Here is a 26,666-nt window from a genome sequence, read left to right as displayed (position 1 = left end):
GAGAATTTTGCCAGGAAGTTAACTGAATCTGTCAAAATAAGACTTTGTACAAGAAATGTAAGGTTGCAAGCAATGTTCCCTGTAAGGTAGATGGATGTGAGGCTGCACAAAAATTGGGAATGTGAGGCTGCACAAAAATTGGGAATGTGTGGCATTGGTGACAAATTGGCACAAGCAGCGGTCCCTGTAAGATACACACATGCATCACTGCAACAAAAAGGGACAATGCACTGCAAAAAACAGGGCTGTGTACAGTGAGGGGAAATGAGAAGGAATATTGTAAAAAACCATCAAGCAGATTTACTTATATAGGTGCAATTTACAATCTTATAGTTTGATAGGGGATTATACTGACTTAAAGGAAATTTTCCATGTTCAGTTCATTGTTACAATTTTGCAAAGTAAACAAAGTGTTTCTGAATACTTGTTGGGAGAAGACTAATGGTGCGAGTGGAACATAGGGACACAGTGTTTAGTTTTTACAGTGTTTACAGTGTTTACTGCTGCCACACAGCACCAGGAACCCAGGTTCAATTCCAGGGTCACTATCTGTGTGAAGTTTCTCCCCGTGTCTGCATGGGTTTCCTCCAGGTGTTCCAGTTTCCTCCCATAGCTCAAAAGATGTGCTGGTTAGGTTACTAAAATCTCCCTCACTGTACCAGAACAGTGTAGTGACTATGGGATTTTCACAGTAACTTCACTGCAGTATTAATGTAAGCCTACTTCTGACACTAATAAGTAAAGTTAAACTTAACATTGCAGGTTGGTGAAAGCATTATCTGCAGGCAAGTGACAATGTGGACCAGCATCTATCCCCATTTGGTAGCTGTGAAGGCAATACTGCCTGAGGCGCTTGCAAGAAAAGTAGTCGCTTTACATCACTAATCCCATTCATCAGCACTGCAGCAAAAACAGAAAACAGCTGTGACACCATCAAAAACAAAGTTTATGAAACCTACTACTATATTGCTTGCCTAGTACAATCAATTAAGTAGAAGTGCTTCATTCCACATTCTCTCATTTACTTAGCAATGCTAGGAATGCAATGACAATTCAGACAACCTAAGGTGTGAATAATATGAAATATGCTGCATATACATTATGCTATAATATGCATCTAGTTGCTCTAACACGGATGCGCTCCTCTGTTGCTACAGGCAAAAAATCCCAGATGCGCCATAAAATCCGTGCATAGCATCTCTCTGCCATAATTCCTTAAACTGCTGCTAAACAAGTTTAAATACAAAGGAAAAGGTGGCCCTTTCCAACCATTTTTCTCTCACAAAATTGGGTGGAATGCAGAAGTAATTGCCACATTGTTTCTTTGCAATCTAGGTGTTAGGTTTCAATTAGGATGTGTAATCAAAACAGACTTAAAGTTCAATGTAGAAAGACTCCATTACAAATTCATAGTTCTCACATTTCATATTACATCAAAACCCAAGGTGCTCTAACTGCCCATAGTGGTAGGCTTTTAGTTTCTTTTACTTTATGATCCCCACAAAGACTGCTAACTTTTGAAATAAAGTCCCAGAATGCCAACAAAAATATACAAAGGACTAGATTCCACATTTTAAGAATTTTACTGTAACAAACTAAAACCAATGTAGATCAAACATTAATTAAGAGGTAATTTTTATATCAAAGAAAAAGGTAGGTTTGCATTAACTAATACTACATATCTGTCAACTAATGCAAACAGAACATGCCCTATAAACAGTTTTACTCTATGCCATACTATTCACAGATATATACTATTAAAGGGGCAGTCTCAAATTCACTCCTAGCTCACCTGCGGAGGTTCACCTCTCCTCATCATGTCATGTTGAAACTCCCTGATAGGTTTTCTCATTTTTTTTCAGTGAGATATATAACAGGAGATGTCATGTTACTCGCTAGTGTACCCAATATACTGAGAGATCTCCCACTATTCCCCCCACTGACCACCCCAATTGCCACCCTGAGCTCCCCATTTCTTACAGAACAAAGAAGACCTGTTCTGAGAAGTGCTCCAATTCTTTTCTCCTTGCTTCTCAGCAACAGATTTTCCTCAGAGTTGTGGCCTTCCTGTGAGAGGTGCTAAGAACTACAACTCAACATGTCAATAGGTTTTACTTGACTTTTTATCCCTTCTCAGCTCTCATCCCCAATGGTTACCTAAAATCATAAGGCACTTCTCCAAATTGAGGCATTTATCACGACTTCCAATTATAGTCTTTCCAGAATTTTTTTCCACTTTAGGTATGCAGGGACATTTCAAAGTGTAAGCATTTTGGAAAGTTCAACATTCATGACAACATGACAATTAGATGTTCATAGTTTAGCTCCAAGTATATGCATTAAAAACTATCCAATGAGTTTTGAACCTTTTAGAGAGTTAGACTAAAAATAAATTATTTTTAAGGAACATTCAAGGAATTACCTTTTATAAGCATATCCATATTCTTTCTAGAAGAGTGCTTCAGGATTATACATCTAAAGAACTTTAGCATTGAGCACAGAGTTTGCATCCTCAAACTCGTTGATTTGTAGTACTTTATAGTACAGTTCTTCACTGGGCTACTGCAATTAATCCACTTTACATATTTGTCCCTACAAAGTTGATGCACTGAAATAGTGGTCTCAAAAAGACAAACTTAATATGTGAATTTAATTTGTAATCGTCACCTCTGTCTCTCAGCAAGGTAAACAATAGTTTCTACACAAGGGCACGTCTAGAAGAAACATGGTCCTAATGAATGGCGCCTGTATTAGTATAGTGGTTAGTATCCCTGCCTGTCATGTGGAGACCAGGATTCAATTCCCTGATGGGGGGAGGTTTATTTTGGGCAGCATGGTGGCACAATGGCTTGCACTGTGCCTCAAAGCGCCAGGGACCTGGTTCAATTCTGGCCTTGGATGACTGTCTGTGTGGAGTTTGCACATTCGTTTTGTGTCTGCATGGGTTTTCTCCGGTTGCTCCTGTTTCTTTTCACACTCCAAAAATGCAGTGGTTAGGTTGATTGGCCATGATAAATTGCCCCTTAAAGTCAGGGAGATTAACAGGATAAATAGTGGTTTACGGCGATAGGATCTGGGTGGGATTGCTGTTGGTGCAGGCCTGACAGGTCGAATGGCCTCCTTCTGTACTGTCGGGATTCTATGAACTGCACACCTCTTGGCAAATCAGCAAGACACAGATCACCTCCGTAACAAGATAGAAAGAATCTAGGACAACAAAGAATTGTAACATACAAAAAATGATGTCTGCCTTCTCTATACCCATGTAACAAAGATATGGCATTATTGTCATCAAAGTCCCAGAAACTTGCCAGATTGACACCAGCTATGGTGCAGAATTTGACTGTAGATACTGTCACCAGGGATGAAATCCAACCTCATTAATGGATTCTTCACGGAAATGTGTGTCAGATCATAATCAACCAATGAGCTTATTCAGAAGCAGATCTTTTGGCAAACCGTCAGAAAAAACAGCTGTCAATATTCTATTGCGGGAGTCAAAACAGTTGAGCTGTTTCCCTCGAAGGTCTGCCAATTCATTGGAACAGGAAGTTCCTTCACGCCTTCTCTCTTATACTCAGGATCACACACAAGATCCGACTGAAATAAACCACATTTGTTTGAATATCCCTTTCACTAGCCAAGGAAAGGCTGGATTGCAGTTTTACTGACTTTAAGTATCAATGAACCCTTTCACATCCTGTAGAGATGATGTGTCCTGCATAGTACAGCAACACACGAACCCTACAAATGATAGCCTTACTGTTGAATAGATTTTAACTTTGATCACAAAAATACAAATGCAAGCTAAGATGCAGTTAATAGTTTTTTAGTATAACATAGGCTGTCTACTTTAAAAGTTTACAATTTCAAATACAAATACATTGTTTTGATTGTAATCAATAATAAAACTAGTTTTCCAGATGATCCACATTAAATATCTGCATTGAGATGAAATAATTCTGTACTGTGTCGATTCTCCGGTCCCTAAGGGTTTTGAAATAAAAGCTTTGAGCTTTTCTGTCATAAGGATCAAACAAAACAGAAGCATTGAAGCTTACAGAAATATTGCATCATGGAATGGTTGCAGTAGAGAGGGAGGCCATTCAGTCTATTGTTTCTATGCTAGTTCCCTGCAAGGACAACTTAGCTATTCCTTCTTCCCTGCCTTTTTCCTGTAACACTTCAAATGGCTTCTCTTCAGATAATTATTCAATTCTCCTTTGTCGGCCACAATTGATCCTTCCTCCACCACTCTCAAATAGTGCATTCGAGATCCAAAACAGTCACTGCTTAAAAACATTTTCCTCATTTTGCCTTTGGTTCTTTTGCCAATCAACTTAAATTGGTCTTAGGTTCTCAACCCTTCTCCCATTCTTGTAATATTTTCTTGCACCCTCTTTAATCTGCATCCCTTCATATTTTTCATAAATGTGGCCCCCAGGATGGATACAATACTCCAGTTGAGGCCAAGTAAGTGTTTTATAAAGGTTCATTTGGATTGTCTACCAATTAGCATTCTTAAAAAAGTCACTCTGCAGAATTTCATGTGAAGGCTTCTCTACCAGCCACTCTCATTCACGCTGATGATAAAATAAGACCCAGTCATCTACCACTGAATACTTGCAAGCACCAGGGGCAGCAGCAGTTCAAATAACTGTTGAAATATTGAAGAGCTTTATAGCAAAAGATATTTTTTTCTGAACTCTCCAACCCTTATCCATTTGAATATGAAGGAAAACTAGTAAAATAAGTCGATGTCAGCAGTGTGAAATGGGTTCACAGCAAACTCGGAGTCTGACATACACTGTGCCAGGTTTTATTTTCCACTGACCTCAAAAATATTGCCAAAATGTTTAATTCAACAATTAACTGAAAGTTACAGTGAGACAAGGAAATGAGTCTCCAAAAAGTGTTTGAACCATCTTTCTGTGAATGTCAGTGGAAAGATGTAATGAATTATTAGCTGTCCATTTACAATGAACCTGCCTCATGCTTCTGGCATGGACCAACTTTACCCCCACATTTCCGTTTTCTGGGAGAGTGAATATTTAAAAGCAGAGCAGAACTATCGTCGACAAATTTCTGGTTTTAAAGAACAAAGAACAACCCAGCACGGGAAACAGGCCCTTCGGCCCAACGAGCCCACACTGCCGCATCCTCCTACACCTACCCTGCCCTGCGTGTATGCGAGTGGAACCCCTAACTTAGCCAGATTCAGGGGAGAATAGTGTCAATTTGATATACCAATCAGCCTAAGAGCACATCTTTGGGGTGTGGGAGGAAACCGGAGCGCCCGGAGGAAACCCACGCAACCACAGGGAGAATGCACAAACTCCTACAGACACAGGCCCAAATCCATGTATCTGCACAGCTAGCAGTGCTAGTCACTGAGCTGTTGCGGCGCCCATCTTCCGGTCCAGGATCAAGCACACACACCGACACGAAGTACTAGGCCACTCCCGGAACCTCCAAGAGCAGCCCACGCACGACCCACCGTGTGCATGCCCCTTGTTTGACAACAAGGTGGACCGCCACCTGCGGAATAAAAAGACAAAAACGTTAACATATAAGTCTGCATTTCCGGTGTCTACCGAGGCTCTGACCCTATTTAATACCCCCTACTATAACCCTCCATCCTTGTTTCGCTCATGTGTCTATCTAAGTAAACCTTAAACAAGTCCAACGTGCCTGCCTCCACCACCCTACTCAGTAGTGCGTTTTAACAGAGGTGAGAGTCAGGGGGGAAAACAAACCATTGCCAGGGTGGATCACTAATTTAAATATTTTAATGAGGCTTCGTGCCTCAGACTTTTTCTGTGTTTCAGCTGTAACACTTGTTGGCTATTATTTTTCAGGCCTCAGGAAACTTGGTGCTAAAAGAAAGTGAAAGATGCTGAATGCAAACGATTAGTGTTTTGCAGCACTTCTTGTGGCCCAGGAGGAGCACCCTGCTTTCCCTCTGCACCCCAAGTTAATTTGTTAACCTCCCCAGTAACTGGACCCTACCTCCCTCCTGCCCATGACTGGGTGGGCTCTCCCAAGGTTCTCCACAGCCCATGATTTCCTCACAGCCCTGTCACGTCCTTCACAGGTCCCCAAAACCTTCTCACATCCCCAAACAATCTGCCCCCCACCCCCAGCCTCCCTGACTTGTCCACGCTTATAAAAATATGCTCTGCACATAGAGTTTTATCTACTTGGAAAGCATTTCTTAGGAAGAAAGAAAAAGTAGATAACAGCTAAAAGGTTTGCAATGTGGCAAATAAATTTCTATACAGATATAAAGTGATCCTAATGATCAAATTATTGGATATTCATATAGCTTTTGGAGAAAACTATTCCTAATTCTTCTTGGAATATATCCTACCTGAAGATTTCCTTTTAAAGTAGCAATAACACTGGAATTTTGTACAAAACAATTGAATATTATGTTAAGCTGAAACTTATGCCGATATTTAATAACGTATTTTACATGCTCTGCTTTGCTACTCCTTTCCTTTTTAATCTTGAAACCATTCTGCACTGGATGCCTTCCAAAGGCAAAAAGACCAGAAACCTCCAAACATGTGATTCATATCAGATTGTTTTATGTGGTTGCCCTTGATTTTCCTCCTCCCTGGTAACTGACATATTTGACATGATCTTCTGACCTCATATCTATGCCATTACTAAGACAACTTTTTGCTACCTCTGTAATAGTGCATGACTCCACATCTGCCTCAACTCATCTGCTGCTGAAACCCTCATTCATGCCTTTATTACCTCTAGATTTGACTACTCCAATGCACTCCAAGCTAGTTTCCCCAATCTACCTTCTGAGCTATTCAAAACCAAGATAGGTCTGGATAGAGTAGATGGGGAGAAACTATTCTCATTGGTGAAGGAATCGAGAACCAGACACCACAGATATAAAAGATACAGAGATAAAAGGTCGTTGGCAAAAGAAGTAATGGCACTAGGAAGGAAAACTTTTTCACACAGTATATTGGTAGAATCTGGAATGCACTGCCTGAGAGTGAGATGGTGGCAAGATCAATTGAAGATTTGAAAAAGGAATTAGAACATTACCTGAAAAGGAAAGATTTGCAGGGCTCCAGAGAAATGACAAGGCAGTGCCACTAGCTGAACTGTTTCATTTGAGGGTCAGCAGGATCCATGTGATGGTCCAAATGGCCTCCTCCTGTGCTGTAACCATTCTCTGCAGCCTGCATTCTAACTCATAAAGTCCCATATACCTATCATTGATCTACATTGGGCTCCTGGTTAAGCAATGCCTTGATCTAATAATTCTCAATCTTGTTTACAAATCCCTTCCTGGCTTTGCCCTTCTGCATTCCTGTAATCTCCTCCAGTCCGACCCAACCCTAATTTTTGCTTCTTGAGCATCTCGGATTTTGATTATTGCATGACTAGTGCCCATCAGCTGCCAAAATTTTAAAATTTTGGATTTCCATCCACAGATCTCTTCACCTCTCCAACTCAGCCTCCTCCTTTAAGATGCTCCTTAACAACTAGATCGTTGACCAAGCTTATGGTTTCTGCTTGGGTCATGTTTCTGTGAAGTGACTTTCTATATTTTACTGCACTAAAGGTGTAATTAAAAACAAGTTGTTAATGTTGATTTTGATTACACTCTTTGCAGAACTATGTAGCCTCCATAAGCGCCTTTATATTACATTGTTGGATTTGGACAGCAGGAACTTCCATCTCTATATTTCTCATCAAGCAATGGGCAGAACTGAAGCTTACAAGACAACCTGATGAACTCAAAAAAAGTACGTCTCCACCACCACTAGAACAAGGCAATTTGAACAGTTTGTTTCCAACTGTAGCTAATGTCAACAGAACCACAAGTTTGCTGTCAGCTGCAGCTTTTGAAACATAAAAGCACCTTGACTGATAACCCAGTTGAGACAGAAAATACATCATGTGTGAAATTGCAATGACCAACTTCTTAATAAATGATTGTGAATGAAAACTGTTCTCATTTAACTTAAATCACGTACACAAGTCTGAACAGAATGTATTGTTCAGCTTTCTGTACACTAAGAAAGAAATTACAGTCCTTGAGGCTGAACAAATTGTGCAGAAGTCATGTGTTATTAGATTTGTACTGATTCTAACTAGGGCATGTTTCATTATGATACTGAGTTAAATAAAACAGAAAATATTCCATTCCCATCACTAACCTGAATTCTCTTCCAGACAGCCTTTGATGAATGCCCTCTAAACATTTCAATTGCTTGAATTGACAAACTGCCTCTGTCAGGTGGATAGCACTGCCCACGCACCCTGAATGAAAATATACCAATGGTGGGAACATACGGGCAGACTGGCATGCCAGCTGATAGCGTAAAATTGCCAGCACGTCCTCCTTTGGTCCTACCCTCTCATCCATGAAAATTCAGCCTATCAGATGCCATCTGGAATTTTCTACGTGGCAGGCTTCTGTCTGAGGCCGAATCCAACAGATGAATGGAGGCAACTCCCTAAGATAATAAACCACGGAGCTAGCAAAATCACTTTTAATTTTCCTATTCCCTCACACCCACCCAGTAGCGACATTGCCAGAGGGTCAGAACTACAGTCACAAGTCATCTTGTGGCGCAATTTCACTTCCACGATGAAGGCCTGACAGTTGTGGTTACCTTTTACTTTTAAGCTTTTAATAGTTTTCAGAGGCTGTCTCCTTCACCAATTTTTACAGATGCACCATAGAAAGCATCCTTTCTGGAGATATCACAGCTTGGTGTAGCTCTACTCTGTCCAAGACCCAAGAAACCACAATGGATTGTGAATGTAGCCCAGTCCATCATGCTAACTTGCCTCCCATCCATTAGCTCTGTCTGCACTTCCTGCTGCCTCGACAAAGCAGCCAGCATAATCAAAGACTCTACACACCCTGGGCATGCTCCCTTCCACCTTCTTCAGTCAAGAAAAAGAACAAAAGTCTGAGATCTCATACCAACCAACTCAAGAACAGCTTCTACCCTGCTGCCATCAGACTTTTGAATGGACCTACTTTTATAGCAAGTTGATCTTTCTCTACACCCTAGCTACGACTGTAACACTACATTTTGCACCTTCTCCTTTCCTTCTCCCCTATATGTTCTATGAATGGTATGCTTTGTACAATGCGCAAGAAACAATACTTTTCATTGTATACCAATACATGTGACAACAATAAATCAAATAAAATCAAAACAAATCTTGAGGTGCTCTCCAGTTTCCTAATTACACTGGCAATGCCAACTCTCCCGATGGGGTTGCAGGCTGCCCAAAGCTTTGGGCGGTCCAATTGGTTCTCCCCTCTATGAATTCCACCCAACACTTCAAAATCTCCTCAAGATTCCTGTGATTGATTCCGAACCACATTTCATCGCAATGGCACGATCAGGGAATGAAAATCTGGCTCAGTTTTTATTGCATCCCACAAACATCGAGGGCTGAGTTCAGAAAAAATACTAGTGGGAGTGGAGACCTGACTAAACTTATTCCTGAGGAGGTGAAAACATTTTCAGAGGAAATATATAAATTGATTGAAACAGTAATGCCCATTGTTGCCCAGGTGAATTGTGAATACTAAATGATGTTGGAAGTGAAGTTTTTCCCTAGGCAACGATGAGATAATCTCAGAGTGACGACAAGTGTATGTTAAACAATTGTTACCTAGCAACAATTAAAAATGTAGCAATCTTATCAATCGGGCTAACATCAGAAACCACACAGCAAGGTTGAATTTCTGTTGCCTTGACATCGCTCCAAGGTTTTCTTTTCAAAAGGATAATATACAAAGTTAGTTTTATGATTCGGAGTCACTTCACTTGAAAATAGTGAATCATGTTGCGATTCGGTTCTATAGGATGCTGCAGTCCTCATTGTCTCGCTACAAAGGCCATTCTTCATGAGTGAATTCATAATGAAGGTTATTTATGCTGTGTGGGTATCACAATACAGCCTGATCTTATGTTCACAGGATGATCACACGTGCACCTTTTCCATCCGGGATAGCACTGAGAAATGGGAATCCTGTCTGATCTTTTTCTTTCCCTACTGAGGGAATAGCAGTGAAGCCAATGAAAATCTTCTTACATTTATCTCTGTTCAGGTCAGCTAACAGAACAGGGATTAATCCTGCTTTTCAAGCCTCAGAACACAGGCCATGCTTATGCACTGAATCATCAGGAGGGCTTGTGATAACATATTTTTGCATTGCTCCAGTTAGCAGCATTTATGAAGACTGATAGTTTGACAGGATTAAAGAGTGTCATCACTGGCAACAAATTAAAATAATTTGCAGAATGAAAATAATTTGTATAAACTGGCAACTTTAACATTCATCTTCGTTTCATGATATTTTCAGTTGAACAGTAAGTGTTTATATAATCAGACAAAATGGACACTGAGCTGCATAAGTGCAGGCTCAATTTCAGCACACCATGACTGGGAATTGAAACAGCTCTGATGGAAGATGAAAGGCAGAGGACTGAAATCTGAGGCAGGACTGCCAACCACTTTGTCGACACTGGCGTGGAAGTCCCTCTTGATGCAATGAGGGAGAGTGGGGAAGTCCACCCACTCAACCAAGTATTGAGATGCTGAAAACATTTGCAGCTGAAATGTGGTCAGCAGGAATGAGGTTCAGAGCCAGAAAAGGTTCAGTCCGTTTAGCTGCTTGAACAAGGTAAGTGCAACGCAAGGCCTTCATGACATGCCTCTAGGTACTCAACCTCCAGCAGACAAACTGGCTAAGGAGCCCGAGAGCAGATATTGCTCTTGAACATGAAACATGCCCAGTGTACCTTCTGATTCTACAAGTTTCAGAGCCCAGCAGTATTGAGCACTTTTCAGAGCTGATACATGCAGCTTCCTATGTCAATGAGATACTGGTATTGGTTACAGAGGCCATCGGTGCCTAATCACTTTTTCCTGGCAGGAAAAAAGGAGCTTAGGATGCCTGAGAAAGCGATGCCAGGAGAAAGTGTGTTCCATCTGCTCTTCTGAATGACCACAGAGTTTGTCAGGTGAGTCTCACGACCAAGACAGAGAAGGTGAGATCGGCATTCATGGTGGAGAGGAGAAGGAGTGGATCATACTCCTCCCCATCAAATAGCAGGAATGACTGAAAGGTGATGAGGCACCCATGGCTGTCTCTTTTGAAGATGGAGGACTAAAACAGCCTTGCTCAGCTGGCTGCTGATGTGGAGCCTCAGGAGTCACGTGGATTGAAGATTCTACTTAGAACAACAGCACACATATGTTCCCACATGTCAGAGTTCCCAGAATAAATACATGTTTATGGGTTGAGAATGGAGGAATCTAATCATCTTACGTGCATGACCTAATTCAGGGTTTTGAACATGAGTACCTTCATTGAGAGACTGGTCTACCTCATGAAGATCCACATGCAATAGCATTCTGAGTAGATTCAGGAAAGGCACACTGGGAGTACAGAATGCATGCCAAATTCTGTGGTCTTGGCAGATCAGTGCTGCTGATGGCACAGAGATGTTTGGACGAGATACAATTTGGCCCCAGCTGCTATTCCCCTCAAGTCAGCCAGAATGCCATCCATGGACTGAGTCAATCACCAAGGAGGTTTATGGTGCTAGCAGTCATGGAGCAATATCATCATCATTGGGCTTCTTGGACCCTCTAACTGAGAGACCATCAATGCCACTGAGTTCAGATACATAGGCTGTCCTGCATTGTGGCTGGTGTAGCCCTTGGATGATACTCCAATGGCACATCCAAAACAATAGGTCCTCTGCAGGCAGAGACAAGTGAGAAGGTTGCCTCAATTCATCTGAGGCCTCAAGGGAGCATTAGAAGTGACTGAAGTTTATTCCACCTCTAAATGTTAACTTGTTTTACTTTTTAATATCATGCAAATATTGACACGTGAGCTTCCAATCTTTGTTGGTGACACTGTAAAGAAGGCAGAGATGGTAATGGAAAGCAAGGGTCCTTAGAGGTGGACAGTGAAACATATGGACAGACATGGATCACTCATTGATGGAAGAGGTGATCTATTCCAGCTAAAATTCTTCAGCCTCACCCACCCACCATCACCCTGGTGATATCTTAAAACCTTGTCCAATATGTTGGACTAGTTACTGAATGCAACAGCGTGAGATTAGAAAATTATAAAAACACGGAAATTAATTTATATCGTAGATAGATATTAATAGATTTGATCTTGTAGCTATTACCAAAATGTAGATATAGAGTGACCAAGATTGGAAATTAAGAGTCAACATTTCAGGACAGTTAAATTTTAAAAGAGATCAGCAAAATGGAAAAGTGGGGAGGCTGGGGAAGGTTTGTGTAGCCCTTGTTCTATTCCAGAGAGCGAGCTGGTAAAGTTGATAAGAGGAGCAGATCTTTACACAATACTTATTTTCATATTTAAATATCACAAACATGGCCTTGTGGCATTATCACTAGACTATTAATCCAGAAACTCAGCTAATGTTCTGGGGATCTGGATTCAAATCTCATCGTGGCAGGTGATGAAATTTGAATTCATAAAAAGTATCTGGAATTAAGAATCTACTGATGACTATGAAACCATTGTCAATTGTCGGAAAAACCCATCAGGTTCTTTAGGGAAGGGAATCTGCTGTCCTTACTAGTCTGGCCTATATGTGACTCCACAGCCACAGAAATTTGGTTGACTCTCAACAAGGGCAACTAGGGATGGGCAGTAAATGCCAGACAGCCAGTGACGCCCATGTCCTACAAATGAATTTATAAAATAATACACCTCTTAAGCCAACAACCACGGTTTTAATTTATATATGTTTATGTGGGTTCAAGTGAATGCCCAGTCAATGTCCACAACCTGTATACAATTAAACACTGGTTATAAATGATGGTTAAAGGCTATAGGGATGAAGGATCAACTCAGAAAAGAAAATACTGTGTGGGGCTAAGTAGCAAGGGTCAGAAAACACAAAGGGCCTATAAAATATACCACCAAATAGCAGTTGTAGTGTCAGACAGTGTATAAATTAGGAATTAATAGTCACATGTAGCAAGGGTTATACAATTATCACGAGGGCTTTAATTTTCATTGATTTGATTTATTATTGTCACATGTATTAGTATACAGTTAAAAGTATTGTTTCTTGTGCGCTATACAGACAAGGCATACTGTTCATAGAGAAGGAAACAAGAGAGTGCAGAATGGAGCGTTACAGTCATAGCTAGGGTGTAGAGAAAGATCAACTTAATGTAGATCCATTCAAAAGTCTGATGGCAGCAGGAAAGAAGCTGTTCTTGAATTGGTTGGTACATGTCCTCAGACTTTTGTATCTTTTTCCCAAAGGAAGAAGGTGGAAGAAAGAAAGTCCTGTGTGCGTGGGGTCCTTAATTTTCCGGGCTGCTTTTCTGAGGCAATGGGAAGTGTAGACATAGTCAATGGATGGGAGGCTGGTTTGCTTGATGGATTGGGCTACGTTCACGATCCTTTGTAGTTTCTTGTGTTTTTGGACAAAGTAGGAGCCATACCAAGCTGTGATACAACCAGAAAGAATGCTTTCTATGGTGCATCGCTAAAAGTTGGTGAGAGTCAGAGCCGACGTGCCAAACTTCCTTAGTCTTCTGAGAAAGTAGAGGAGTGGGAGGGTTTCTTAACTATCATGTTAGCATGGGGGAACCAGGACAGGTTGTTGGTGATCTAGACACCTAAAAACCTGAAGCTCTCGACCCTTCCTACTTCGTCTCTGTTGATGTAGACAGGGGCATGTTCTCTTTCACGCTTCCTGAAGTCGATGACGATCATTTTGTTGACATTGAGGAAGGGATTATTATCGCTGCACCAGTTCTCCAGATTCTCTATCTCATTCCTGTACTCTGTCTCGTCACTGTTTGAGAACTGACCTACTACGGTGGTGTCATCAGCAAACTTGAAAATCAAGTTGGGGGGGAAATCGGCCGCCACACTTTCATAGGCGTATACGGAGTACAGTAGGTGGCTGAGAACAGAGTCTTGTGGAGTGCTGATGTTGAGGATGATAGTGGAGGAGGTGTTGTTTCCTATCCTTACTGAATATGGTTTGTGGGTTAGGGAGTTCAAGATTGCAGAGGGAGGAGCCAAGGCCCAGGCCACAGAGTTTGGAGATGAATTCCATAGGCATAATGGCATTGAGACTGAGTAAACCAAATTTGTAGCAATAGCGTGGAGAATATGTTCTTTGGAAATATAAAATAGCTTTCTACATCAGTATGTTGAGGAACAGACTAGGGAACAATCCAATTTAAATGCTGTATTGGGCAATGGGAAAGGATTAATCAATAATTTAGTAGTAAAGGAATTTCTAGGTAATAGATCATAATATGATAAAATTTATATTGAGTTTGAGGTGATTTAGTAAAGTCCAAAACTAGGCTCTTAAATCTGAACAAAGCAAACTTCATAGGCACAAGGGATGAGTTCTCTCAGGTAGTTTAGGAAGTTAAATTAAAAGGTATGTGATGTTAGATAAACAATGGCAAACCTTTAAATAATTCATTCATAATTTTCAGCAACTATTTATTCTGTTGATGGCTTATCAAATCTGCTCCAACATTCACTAAGAACACAACTAATCTACTACCTCAATGCTACCTTCTCATACTATTCCCATTTCCATTCATTAGCATCAAAAATCTGTCAATTTCTCTCTTGAATATACACAATGATTTTAAGCACCCACATCCTTCTAACCCTAACCCCAAGCCTTTGAATGAAGAAGTTTTTTCTCACCTCGATCCTTAAATGGTGACTGAACCCTTGTCAGTATAATTAAACGATTTGAACCATGCAAATGACAATGAAGCTGCATTTGGAATTTGACAATAAATCAGTTATTTCGTTTTGAGCATTTCAAGTGTGAAAATTACTCACTACTACTTGGCTGATCTGCAAAAGTCACCTTCCGTCCATCCCAGCCCTTTTCAACTGGCTGTAATTTGAAACAGAAATATAAATACAAAGTACCATTTTTACAATTAAATGCCAGTCAAAAATCTAAAAAGAAAAATAAACATGTGATAACATATTAGGAAGCAATGTATTTTATGTCTTTATTTCTTAACAGTTAAATTAAAGAAGTGAAATTAAAGTTCAAATTTACCTTCTCCTGTAGATTTTGAGTAGGGATTGATGCTTTGTAGCCAAGCTGCAGCAACATGGCTTCCGCAGCATTTCGCTTTGCAACTTTCTTGTTTGGACCTGTTCCTGTGGCAATCTCAGTCCCTACCTTGACCTAAAAAAAACAGCAATTACACATGTAATTGTTTGACAACTTCAGGCCAACAAATGAATGATCTATATGGTTGACTTACGAATAGATACCTATTGAGGCATCCAAATGCTTTCCATTCTATATGTCTAATAAGGTAATCAGATACATTTTCATATCAATAAATAAGCAGAAAGAATATCTAATCGAGCCTTCTTCAAAGTCCATTGAAATCCTTTTGTGAAGGAAGTGCAGTTATAAGTGGTTTTATTAGCAGTTCACAAAGAACACAAGCTGTAATGAATAGAAAACTATGTACAAAGAAATAAAGTAATTTAAAAATGAAATACTTAATTCAAACAAGACTAAAAGCTTTAGTTTATTTTCCTTTTCAACCCTTGCTCTGATGATGCATGCTGCCCAGGCTTTTCAGATTGGATTCTGTTGGACAGAAAAAGTCCTGTTGAGAACTGAATTGTTGCATTACAGAGCAAGCCTTATTCTGTGTTCAACTGCACCAAAAAACCTTGATGTGCAGATGCCGACGTTGGACTGGGATAAACACAGTAAGGAGTCTCACACCAAGTTGAAGTCCAACAGGTTTATTTGGTAGCAAATGGCACTAGTTTTCGGAGCAGTGCTCCTTCCTCAGTAGGAGTTTTGTTCCAAAAAACCTGATCAGCAAAATAATCTGTCTTTACAAAGGATTGCATAGGATAAATGGAACAAAACCAGCCATTCGGCATAACCAGTCCATGCTAGTATTCATGCTTTACTCAACCATAGAACCATAGAATGCCTCCAGTGCAGATGGAGGCCATTCGACCTGTTGAGTTTGCTGCATTCAGTGTCGGATGTGGGAGTTCCTGGAGATGAGTTGCCTCCCGGAAGTCCACATCTGTACCAGATGTGTGGAACTGCAACTCCTAAAGGACCGTGTAAGGGAGCTGGAACTGCAGCTCGATGACCTCAGTTTAGTCGGGGAAAATGAGAAATTAATAGATAGACGTTATAGGCAGATAGTCACACCGGGACCTTGGAAGGGAGACACGTGGGTCACAGTTAGGAAGGGTAAAAGTCAGAAGGGTGACGTACCAAAAAGTACCCCAATGGCAGTCTCCCATAATAGTAAGGGCTGGGCGACAGATGGGAGAGGGGAAGGGAGTGAGCAATCAATGGAGGGATCCCCTGTGGTTGCCCCCTCCAAAATAGGTATATTGTTTTGGATTCTGTGGAGGGAGATGACCTTCCAGGTGTAAGCCATGAAGACCAGATCGTCTGCACGGAGACAGGCTCTGTGGCACGGAAGGGAACGAAAGGGAATAGGACAGCAATAGTGGTGGGGGATGCGATAGTTAGAGGCACAGACAGGCGGTTCTGCGGGCGCGAACGAGACTCCAGAACGGTAGTCTGCCTCCCTGGCACCGGGGTACTGGATGTCTCTGAGAGGTGCAAGAGGGAGGGTTTCAAATTCGTAGATCATTGGGAAGTCTTCAAGAGAGGATGGCACCTGAGCAGAAAGGATGGGTTACACCTTAACTGGAAGCGCACAAATATCCTGGCTGGGAGTTTTGCTAGTGTGTTTTGGCAGGGTTTAAACTAGTGTGGAAGAGGGGTGGGGATCAAAACAGTAGGTCAGTAAACACTGAGGCTGGGGACCAGCTGGGGGCCAGGGCAAGGCGAGCTAAGAAGAAGAGCATTCTGGAGAGGATGACCTGAGTGGGCCTGGAGGTCTGGAGTGCATCTGCTTCAATGTGAGGAGCGTAACAGGTAAGACAGACAAACATAGGGCCTTAATGCTTACGCGGAATTTGGATGTGGTTGCGGTGACGGAGACTTGTTAAAAGAAGGACAGGATTGGCAGCTGAACATTTCAGGGTATAATTGTTTTGGGTGAGACAGAGGAGGGGCTAAAAGAGGTGGGGGAGCATATTACAGTGGTGCAGAAGGTGGACAATTTAGAGGGGTCATGTAATGAGTCGCTGTGGGTGGAGCTCATGAACAGGAAGGGTGCAATCACTATGCTGGGGGTGTACTACAGGCCACCCAACAGCCCACGGGAAGTGGAGGAATGGATATTAAAGGAGATTCTGGATAGGTGCAGAAAAAATAGGGTTGTTGTAGTGGGAGACTTTCATTTCCCTGGTATAGACTGGAAAGTGCTTAGAGTTGGCAGTCTGGACGGGGAGGAATTTGTAAAATGCGTATTGGAAGGTTCTTTGGAACAGTATGTAGATAGCCCAACTAGAGAGGGGGCTATACTGGACCTAGTTCTGGGAAATGAGCCCGGTCAGGTCGTCAAAGTTTCAGTAGGGGAACATGTGGCAAATAGTGACCACAATTCTGTTAACTTTAGGATAGTAATGGACAAGGATCAGTGTTGTCCTACGGGTAGGGTGCAAAATTGGGGGAAGGCTAACTATAGCCGATTTGGCAGGAATTGGTAGCTGTTGATTGGGAGAGACTGTTCGAGGGCAAGTCCACGTCTGGCAAGTGGGAGTCAAATTTTAAGGAATAGTTGATAAGACTGGCATGTGCCTGTGAAAAGGAAGGATAGGAAAGGTAGGATTCGAGAGCCGTGGATAACAAGGGAAATTGAGGATCTGATCAAAAAGAAAAGAGAGGCGTATGTTAGGTCCAGGCAACTGAAAACAGATGGGGCTCTGGAGGAATACAGAGACAGTAGAAAAGAACTCAAAGAGAGAGTTAGAAGGGCAAAAAGAGGTCATGAAATGTTCTTGGCAGACAGGATTAAGGAGAATCCTAAGGCATTTTATTCATATGTTAGGAACAAAAGGGTTGTCAGGGAAAAAAAAATCAGACCTCTCAGGGACAAAGGAGGGGAATTATGCTCAGAACCTAAGGGAATAGGGGAGATCTGAAATGAATACTTTGCATCAGTATTCACAAAGGAGAGGGACGTGTTGACTGGGAGTGTCTCAGAGGGAGGTGTTGACCCGTTAGAGAGAATCTCCATTACAAGGGAGGAAGTATTAGGATTTTTAGGGAACATTAAAACTCACAAATCCCCAAGGCCTAATGGCATCTATCCGAGACTGCTCAGGGAGACAAGAGATGAAATTGCTGGGCCTCCGACGGAAACCTTTGCCTCTTCACTGGACACAGGTGACGTCCCTGAGGATTGGAGGATAGCGGATGTGGTACCGTTACTTAAGAAAGGTAGCAGGGATAACCTGGGTAATTATAGGCCGGTGAGCTTGACGTCCGTGGTAGGGAAGTTGTTGTAGAGGATTCTTAGAGATAGGATGTATGCGCATTTAGAATGGAACAATCTCATTAGTGACAGACGGCATGGCTTTGTAAGAGGGAGGTCGTGCCTTATAAATTTGGTGGAGTTTTTTGAGGAGGTGACAAAAACGGTTGACGAAGGAAGGGCCGTGGATGTCGTCTATATGGATTTCAGTAAGGCGTTTGACAAAGTCCCTCATGCCAATGGTCCCTAACCCCTTGGTTAAGAAGGCTCATGGGATACAAGGAGAGGGGGCTAAATGGGTAGAGAACTGGCTTGGCCACAGGACTCAGAGGGTAGCTGTCGAAGGGTCTTTTTCCGGCTGGAGGTCTGCGACCAGTGGTGTTCCGCAGGGTTGTGTACTGGGACCTCTGCTATTTGTGATATATATAAATGATCTGGAAGAAGGTGTAACTGGTGTTATCAGCAAGTTTGCGGATGACACGAAGATGGCTGGACTTGCGGATAGCTATGAACATTGTTGAACAATACAGCAGGATATAGATAGGCTGGAAAATTGGGCAGAGAAATAGCAGATGGAATTTAATCCAGATAAATGCGAGGTGAAGCATTTTGGAAGAATGTAGGGGGGAGCTATACAATAAATGGCAGGGCCATCAAGAGTACAGAAACACAGAGGGACCTAGGTGTGCAAATCCACAAATCCCTGAAGGTGGCAGCATAGGTGGAGAAGGTGGTGAAGAAGGCATATGGAATGCTTGCCTTTATAGGGGTATAGACTATAAAAGCTGGAGTCTGATGTTGCAGCTGCAGAGAATGCTGATTAGGCCACATTTGGAGTACTGCATTCAATTCTGGTTGCCGCACTACCAGAAGGACGTGGAGGCTTCAGAGAGAGTGCAGAGGTTTACCAGGATGTTGTCTGGTATGGAGGGTCTTAGCTATGAGGAGAGATAGGGTAGACTGGGGTTGTTCTCTCTGGAAAGACGGAGAATGAGGGGAGACTTAATAGAGGTGTACAAAATTATGAAGGGTGTAGATAGGGTGAATAGTGGAAAGCTTTTTCCCAGGTCGGAGGTGACGATCATGAGGGGTCACAAGCTCAAGGTGAGAGGGGCGAGGTATAACTCCGATATCAGAGGGGTGTTTTTTTAAGCAGAGGGTGGTGGGGGCCTGGAATGTACTGCCAAGTAGGGTGGTGGAGGCAGACACGCTGGCATCATTTAAGAATTACCTGGATAGTCACATGAGCAGCCTGGGAATGGAGGGATACAAACGAATGGTCTAGTTGGACCAATGAGCAATACAGGCTTGGAGGGCAAAGGGCCTGTTTCCTGTGCTGTACTGTTCTTTATTCTTTGAGTCTGCACCAACTCACCAACACAGCATCTTACTCAGGCCTCATGAAACCCTGCACACTTACTATGGCTAATCCACTAACTTACACTTCTTTAGACACAAAGGGACAATTTAACATGGCCAATCCACCTAACCTGCACAACTTTGGCCTTGTAAGAGGGAACTGGAGCACCAGGAGGAAGTCCATGCAGACACGGGGAGAACATGCAAACTTCACACAGACTGTAACCCAATGCCAGCACTGAACCTGGGTTCCTGGCACTGTGAAGCAGCAGTACTACCACTGTGCCACCACGTCACCCCATCAAGCCTCCTCTTTTCTTTCCTCAACTGAATCCATCATGGTCTCAATCCCCATATTTCTCAGGTGCTTATCTAGCTTCCCCTTAAGTGCATCCATGCAGTTCACTCCTGCCATTCTCTGTGGTAATTAATTCCAATTCTTCTCACTTGTAGGGTAAAGAAGTTGCTTTTGTGTACCCTATTGGATTTCTTGTTGACTATCTTATACTGATGATCTCTAGTTAAACTCTCCATTTCCACTCTTTCAAAATCTTTCATAAATTAAAAATACCTCAACTGAATCACCCCTCAGCCTTTTTTTTTCCAAGAGAAAAGAGACACAGGCCTGAATTTCTACTTCCTAATTAGGGGCGCACAGTTGAGAAAATTCCCAGTTCCACAAATCCTACTCAAAACAAAATGCTCGAACAGTTGGATATTTGTTCAGGGGCAGTGGGTATTAACTCAAGTCAGTCCCAGTTCCCTTGAGAAGAATCCAGAGACAGCCACAGGAACTGCCAGGTGCAGAAGCAGACTGTGAAAGGATCACTTTGGTGCTGCTGGACTTTGTCAAATCAAAAATCAGCCCTCATGTACTCACCCCTCACAATCCCACAACCTCACCATGCTCCAACCAGGCCACTTCATGACTCCAGCCCACCCTTCATATCAATCTATGTCCCTCAATGCATTCACATGGCTCTTTATAGCCCCTATACCAATTTAATGCTAAGTCATGCCCACCCACGTCTCCCACCCTTTGTGCTTACACGCTCTAGGCCAACTCACCTAGTATCCACTAAGAAATAGTAGATACAGTGGTGGTCATCAAAGGTTCTATAGACTTTGGAACAATTCCTACGGATTGGAGGGAAGCTAATGTAAAATGGAAATAAACAGAAAACGGAATTATAGGCCAGTCAGCCTGACGTCAGTAGTGGAGAAAAATCTAGCATCCATTATAAAAGATTTAATGGCAGAGCAGTTGGAAAACTGTGGCAGGATCAAGATTTACTAAAGAAAAGTCATATTTGACAAATCTACTGGAATTCTGCGAGGAGGTAACTAGTAGACTTGATGAGGGGGAACCAGTGTATGTGGTTTATTTGGATTTTTGAAGGCTTTACAAGGTCACACGTAAGAGATTAGCATGTAAAGTTAAAGTGCATGGGACCTGGGTAGTGTATTGAGATGGACAGAAAACTGGTTGGCAGACAGGAAACAAAGAGTAGGAATAAACTGGTATTTTTCCAAGTGGCAGGCAATGACTAGTGGGGTAACGTAGGGATCAGTACTAGGACCCCAGCTATTCACAATATACATTAATGATTTAGGTGAGGGAACTAAAGGTACTATCTCCAAATTTTCAGATGACACAAGCTAGATGGGGGGGGTGAGCTGTGAGAAGGATACAGAGATGCTTCAGTTGATTTGCACAAGTTGAGTGAGTGGGCAAATGAATGGCAGATGCAGTAGTGGCTAAATATGACGTTATCCACTTTGGTAGCAAAAACAGGAAGGCAGATTATTATCTGAATGGCTATATGTCAAGAGAGGGGGATGTGCAACGAGACCTGGGTGTCCTGGTACAACAGTCACTGAAAAGTAAACATGCAGGCGCAGCAGGTGGTGAAGAAGGCAAATAGTATGCTGGCCTTCATGGCCAGAGAATATGAATGCAGCAAGAGGGACGTCTTGCTGCAGTTATACAGGGCCTTGGTGAGACCACACCTGGAATAGTGCGTGCAGTTTTGATCTCCTTATCTGAGGAAGGATGTTCTTACTATGGAAGGAGAGCACAGAAGGTTTACGAAAGCTGATTCCTAGGATGGGGGACTGTCATATGAGGAGAGATTGAGTCAGTTAGGATTACATTCACTGGAGTTTAAAAGAATGAGGCGGGATCTCATAGAAACCTATAAAATTTTAACAGGATTAGACAGGGTGGATGAAGGAAGGATGTCCCTGATGGTTGGGAGTCCAGAACCAAGGGTCATAGCCTGAGGATACGGGTAGACCATTTAGGATTGAGCGAAGGGAAAATTTCTTCACCCAGAGTGTGGTGAGCCTGTATTCTCTACAACACAAAGCAGTTGGAACCAAAACATTGTTTGTTTTCAAAGAGGTAGATCTTGCTCTTGGAGCTGAGGGATCAAAGGATACGTGGGGAAAGCAGAAACAGGTTACTGAGTTGAAGTCATGATCATAATGAATGGCAGAGCCAAATAGTCTCCTCCTGCTCCTAGTTTTTATGTTCCATCCACTTTTAATGCACATGCATGTACACTTTTAACAATCCTAGAGAGTACCCTTATCTCTCTGAAACATCTAAAGCCCACGAGCAGTGTTTGGGAAATCCCAGGTATGAAAATTGGATCTGTTTGAAACCAGCTGGACTCAGACATGTGCAGCTTCTTCTATGAACTATGGATATGCAAGGAACAATGACCTCACACCCACCAACCTCTGCTTCCCAGTGAAAATAGTGGGTGCTGGATTTGGGGGCAGGACTTCAGGAATTGGGTTTCTGTGGGGCTATTTTACCTAAGCTAGAGATCCATCCTCTGTCTTAACGATAATTTAGGACCCAGTCTGTGCATACTTTGCTGATATGTCGACCCAATTATTTCTGGTATCATCCTCTAAGTTCTGCATCCTCTCCAGTGTCTCATTATCCTTTCTTATAATATGGGCCAGAATGATACTTATAAATATTTAACAATATAAATGCTGTTGTCTAACCAAGGTTTGGATACAGGTTTTACATATCTTCCCTTATTCTCAATTCTATCCCTCTTGAATAAAGTCTGTAGTTTGTAGCATTGTTTTGTTATTTGATGCAATGCATCACGTGCACACTGCAGTTGCCATACACAAATCCATGTTCTTGGGATGCAGCATGGTGCATATAACTCCAGTGATTGATGTTGATTTTCCTTAAAGTCAGACAATGCTGATTCACATAGTGCTGGCCTGATGTGGAATAGAAGTCCTACATGTGTATAGGATTGGCAGTACATTCTGACCACCATAATATGTAACTTTCTCTTTATCTTATAAAGCCTAACAGGAATGCTAAGTTGGAAATGGTAATCTTAATTTTTTCCATAGGCATATTCAACATGCTTACTGGTCATTTGTAGCTAACATGTAGCATTGAGCTAGCACATTCAATTATTGTCATGATCTAGAATACACTGTATTGAAGCAGATTAAATAGTAATTTTCAAAAGGGAATTGGATATATTGTTTTAAGATAAACAGTTGAAGGGCTGTGGGAAAAGATCAGTTATGTGATAGCTCCCACAGCATATATCCTCCTATGGTATAAAATGCTATGATTCTGTGGCAGGATTTTCCAGCCCTGCCATGGTGGGTTCCCCCACAGGGGATGCAATGAGCCATTCAAATGTCTGTTGACTGAAAATTCCAGCCATAGTTCCAGTTCCGTACAGGCATACTGCAATTAGTGCTGTGCAATGGCACAGAAGACAATCTTCCCCTCAAGCATCTAATGCAACATTACTTCCACTTCAGTTATTAAACAGGAAATTGGATGCTAGGCTCCTTATTCATTTGCTTGTAAACACATGCTTGTATCCACGGTTTCCTTTCCTATTCATCTGCCACTTTGACCTCTCCCCATTCAAGTGAATAAAGGCTGTTGATGTGTTGAGATGTCTCCTGAGCTTTTGCAACAGCTTTCCAAACTTCTGATGCATCCAACCAATTGCCCATTTTTCTGCCATTCGGTTCAAAGACAATTAAGAGTGGGTATTGCAACACCCACATCCCAAGAAAGAATAAAGTAGGAATTACCAGAATGGTACCTGCAAATTTGCATTGCAATTGCACTCATGAACTGGCTTTGGAAGATTGTATACAAATTTCACACTTCCACCTGAATCATCATAAATCATTTGGGCCTAAACTGAGCTCTTCATTTGCTGTATGAGAAAAAGGGCTGAATTTTGTGAAGTTGATAGGAGTCTTGCTGCTGGAGCAAAATGTGAGAGGCAACCCCATTTAGGCCAGTGATGGACAGGGAGAGACATATTGCGTGTGACAGACAAGTAAATGGCTACAGTTTATTTAAGACTGCAACCCTCTCCCAACAGGTAGCAACTACTGAGGCTACAACATCAGAGAGAGGGCTCCCCAATGTTTGGGCATCCTCGAAGAAGGCAAGCAAGCAATTAAGAAGGGATTTCTATGCCGAGAAGCAGAAGCAGAAGCAGACACCCAATTATCCATTATAGATCTATCAAAATTATTGCCTTCACATTTTGTCCTCTCTAAACTATTCCCACCAAACTGTTGGCCACCCACCCTCTTCAAATTTGCCATGATCACTCATTTCCTCCAAAAATCCACCTTTGACCTCTCTGTCCTTGCAAACTACTGCCCTACTTCCAACCCCTCTTCCCTCTCCAAAATCCATGAACATGTTGCCACCTCCCAAATTCATTCCCCTCTTTTCTGGAATTCCATGTTTGAAATAATCCAAACAGATATACCACACTGTCATAATATTGTAACAGCTCTCATCTAGATCACAAATGACATTCTATGTTCCTGTTAGTGTGTTAAAATATCCCAATGCATCCTCTTCAATCTATCTGCAGCCTTTGACACATTGGCAAAGGAGAAACACTGGAAGAAGATGGGTCATTCAGCTGGTTGCATTTGTCTGATTCTATTCTTATCTAGTAGTAAGAGAACCATCGATAATAGTTTCTATTCCTATTACCTTGAGTTCCCAGAGGATTAATTCTTGCCCCCATCCCTTTTCTGATCAACAGTCTGGCCATCAATAACATCATATGTAACAATGTCAGGTTCCACAGACAACAACCAATTCTACCTCTCCATCACCAATCTCATCCTCTCCATTGTCTATATTTTGTCAGACTGGCTATCCAATAGCTAATGCAGGATGATCTGAGATTTCCGCCAGTTAAATATTAGAAAATCTTCATACAAACCAGCCTCTCATCCATTGATTCTGTTTAAACTTCCCGCTGCCTCGGAAAAGCAGCCAGCATAATCAAGGACCCCACGTACTCCAGACATGCTTTCTTCCATTTTCTCCCATCGGGAAAAAGATACAAAGTCTGAGGTCATATACCAACTGACTCAAGAACAGCTTCTTCCCTGTTGCCCATCAGACTTTTGAACGGACCTACCTTATATTTATAAGTTGATCTTTCTCTACACCTTAGCTATGACTGTTACACTACATTCTGTACTCTCTCCTTTCCTTCTCTATGAAAGATATACCTTGTCTGTATAGCATGCAAGAAACAATATTTTTCAGTGCATACTAATACATGTCACTATAATAAATCAGTCCCTACTACAAACTACATTGCCTAGCTACCTCACTATGCCTTTCCCCAGAAAGTATCTGAGGCTGAACCAGACTGTTCACAAAGTTGGATTTGCATTTGACCTCAAGATGAGCTTCTGACTATCCTCAGATGTATCCTTCTTTCAGTGCAGTCTAGGTGTGAGACTTGGTTAGTTAATAGATATAGACATGCTCTAGTATCTGCTTAACACTTGTTTATTACAACTACATCTAAACAGATTACAAAGTAGGATTTTATAGTTCCCAATTTTAAAGCTCTCATCCTTGTTTTCAATTCTCCCCATAGCCTCACCCCTCCTAATGTCTGTAACCTCATTCACCCCTACAATCTTTGGAAATCTTAGTGCCAAATCAATGTTAGTCTCCTGTACATCCCTAATTTTAATTGTTCCACCACTGGTGGCTGTGCCTTCACTTGACTGTGTTCACTCCCTAAACCTCTGTTATATACTTAAGTAGTTGCATGATTGTTTTAAAAGCAGGTCATATGATTTGACGGTGACATCATTGGGGTGTTTCAGAGACTCCTGCTTTTAGTTTCAATTTGTTCTCTGTGCAGAGGACATCTTTTTCAATAAAGTGTATTACTTTGAATCTACATGTGAAACCACATCTTTTCTTTTTGTTTAAAACCCACAAGCCCAAACATACTTACGGCATTACACTCTGCACCACTATTTTTTGTTTAAGACAATCCTTAAAATGCTCCTGCTAGAGGTAAAAACCACCTATGATTTCAATCCCATTATTGGATAATCTGTAATTCCCAGGCCAAATCTTAATCTAGCTAGACTTCAGGCACAATGTTGGATATTGGTTGAAGAAGTGACAATAAAATAGATGTATTGACATCCTTAGAGAAAGGAAGAGAGATGTATTCTTTGCAATCATTCCACCAACGTCCCCCCTTGGGGAGGCAGCAGCGGTCCTGCTGGAGAGAGGCTGCACTCCCAACACCTCAGGATTATTGCTGTGCTTTTAGTACTGCCCCGGAAGTACATTTCTACCCTGCTGTGTTCTCCACTATTACTGCCGTTGCTTTCTGCTCCTGCTTACTTAATTCACCTGATTCTGGCTCATCTATCTTATTTATATACCTATTCTGTGCCATTCATGAAACACGTGCATTGTGTGACAGTGAGTCTTCAGGAGAGATGAACTCCTCTGAGAAGTCATCTTTTGTTGAAAGCAAGAGCTTTTACTGTTCATGTGA

General features: G+C 41.9%; 1 protein-coding gene across 5 annotated transcripts in view; it reads right to left on the bottom strand.

Annotated features, from left to right (window-relative positions):
• The window catches only part of stau2 (staufen double-stranded RNA binding protein 2), a 346,610-nt gene that overhangs the window by 112,784 nt on the left and 207,160 nt on the right, over nt 1-26,666 (bottom strand). For all 5 annotated transcript variants that reach the window (XM_080194078.1, XM_080194075.1, XM_080194077.1 and 2 more), the window contains exons 10-11: nt 15,123-15,254; nt 14,894-14,951 (exon numbers count right to left, since the gene is read on the bottom strand). In XM_080194078.1, coding sequence (XP_080050204.1) covers nt 14,894-14,951; nt 15,123-15,254 — 190 coding nt within the window. The remainder of the gene's footprint in view (nt 1-14,893; nt 14,952-15,122; nt 15,255-26,666) is intronic.

Source organism: Carcharhinus amblyrhynchos, chromosome 8, assembly GCF_965287045.1.
Source record: "Carcharhinus amblyrhynchos chromosome 8, sCarAmb.v2.hapA, whole genome shotgun sequence".
Taxonomy (NCBI): Eukaryota; Metazoa; Chordata; class Chondrichthyes; order Carcharhiniformes; family Carcharhinidae; genus Carcharhinus; species Carcharhinus amblyrhynchos.
Note: the sequence above shows the minus strand (reverse complement) of the source record. Positions and strands in the feature narration are given on the sequence as shown.